Source organism: Octopus bimaculoides, chromosome 21 (assembly GCF_001194135.2).
Source record: "Octopus bimaculoides isolate UCB-OBI-ISO-001 chromosome 21, ASM119413v2, whole genome shotgun sequence".
NCBI lineage: Eukaryota > Metazoa > Mollusca > Cephalopoda > Octopoda > Octopodidae > Octopus > Octopus bimaculoides.
In genome coordinates this window covers 15,086,142-15,087,447 of record NC_069001.1, presented here as the reverse complement: position 1 = coordinate 15,087,447, position 1,306 = coordinate 15,086,142, and the positions used below count along the sequence as shown (strand labels likewise).

At 37.6% G+C, this 1,306-nt stretch overlaps 1 protein-coding gene across 1 annotated transcript in view; it reads right to left on the bottom strand.

Annotated features, from left to right (window-relative positions):
- The window catches only part of LOC106880578 (probable nuclear hormone receptor HR38), a 449,364-nt gene that overhangs the window by 4,701 nt on the left and 443,357 nt on the right, over window positions 1–1,306 (bottom strand). Inside the window, exon 5 of the mRNA XM_052975305.1 lies at window positions 644–822. Coding sequence (XP_052831265.1) covers window positions 644–822 — 179 coding nt within the window. The remainder of the gene's footprint in view (window positions 1–643; window positions 823–1,306) is intronic.

Genomic DNA, 1,306 nt, shown 5'->3' with positions numbered 1-1,306 from the left:
CTCGATAGCATTGCCAAGCCAGGGATCTCTGGAAATTATCCATAGGCCCCGGCCCGAACGTCGTAGATAGATAGATAGATAGATAAATTAGGTAGTAGTCGTAGTCGTAGTAGTAGTAGTAGTAGTAGTAGTAGTAGTAGTAGTAGTAGTATTAGTAGTAATAGTAGTAGTTGGCAGTAGCATGGGGACATGCGCTGCATACTTTATTTGTTATATTCTTTGCTCCAGGCGGACGACATCCTAGCACCACTCATATATTAGTAACGATAAAGCGTTGGAAATTGTAGTTAGGATTAGTATTACTGCTAGCGTTTGCGTTGAGTTGTCCATGATCTTAATTAGGGCTAAAGTTAGTGTTAGGGCCACGGCGTAGAGTTGTAGATAGGGTTAAGACTAGAGTTAGGGCCACGGTGTTAAGTTGTAGAAAGAGTTGAGGTTAGTGTTAGGGTTTCGAAGTTAAGGGTTAAGGTTAGCGTTAGGGTTTCAGTGTTAAAGGTTAAGGTTAAAGTTGTGCTAAAGGTTTTCAGGTAGGGTCTCAGAGTTAAGGGTTAAAGTTAGGGTTACGGTTGGGAGGAATTAGGGTTGTCTTACAGTTATGGTAGAAAAGGGTCACTTGTTAAGAGAAAGATTAAGGGTTACTCACGTGTTATCATTGATAAAGCTGCCATACATGCTAGAGATGAGATGTCAAGGGTCATGCGATGCAGGGACATTCCGAATTCAATAATTGAGTTGATCCAGTCTCCAAACATGTGTAGACATTGTAACCGATGCAATACGAGACCATTGCAGAAGATGATTTTGTCAGAATCTGGTTGTATTCTAGAAAGGACGATATTAATAACAAAAAAAAACATTAGCAGCAAAAACAAGAACAAGAACGAAGACAACGATGATGATGAGGGCAATAATAATAAAAATAATAATAATATCTCCCGACTGTGAATCAATAACAATATGAAATAATAATAACAATAAGAATAATAAGGATAGCAATTTATTTTAAAATAGACACAAAATTTCAAGTTTCAGTGGGAGACAGAGAGATGATGATGACTGTCGATTATGTATGTATGTATGTATGTATGTATGTATATGAAAAAAGGATAAAGCTCTTCTCCGATTCATATAGACTCATTAGGCGGGTTTTCTACTTACACACACACAGATATATGTGTGTGTGTGTGTATATATATATATGTATGCAATACATACCTACATACATACATGCATAAATACACACACTAACACACACACACACACACACACACACACACACACACACACACACACACACACACACACA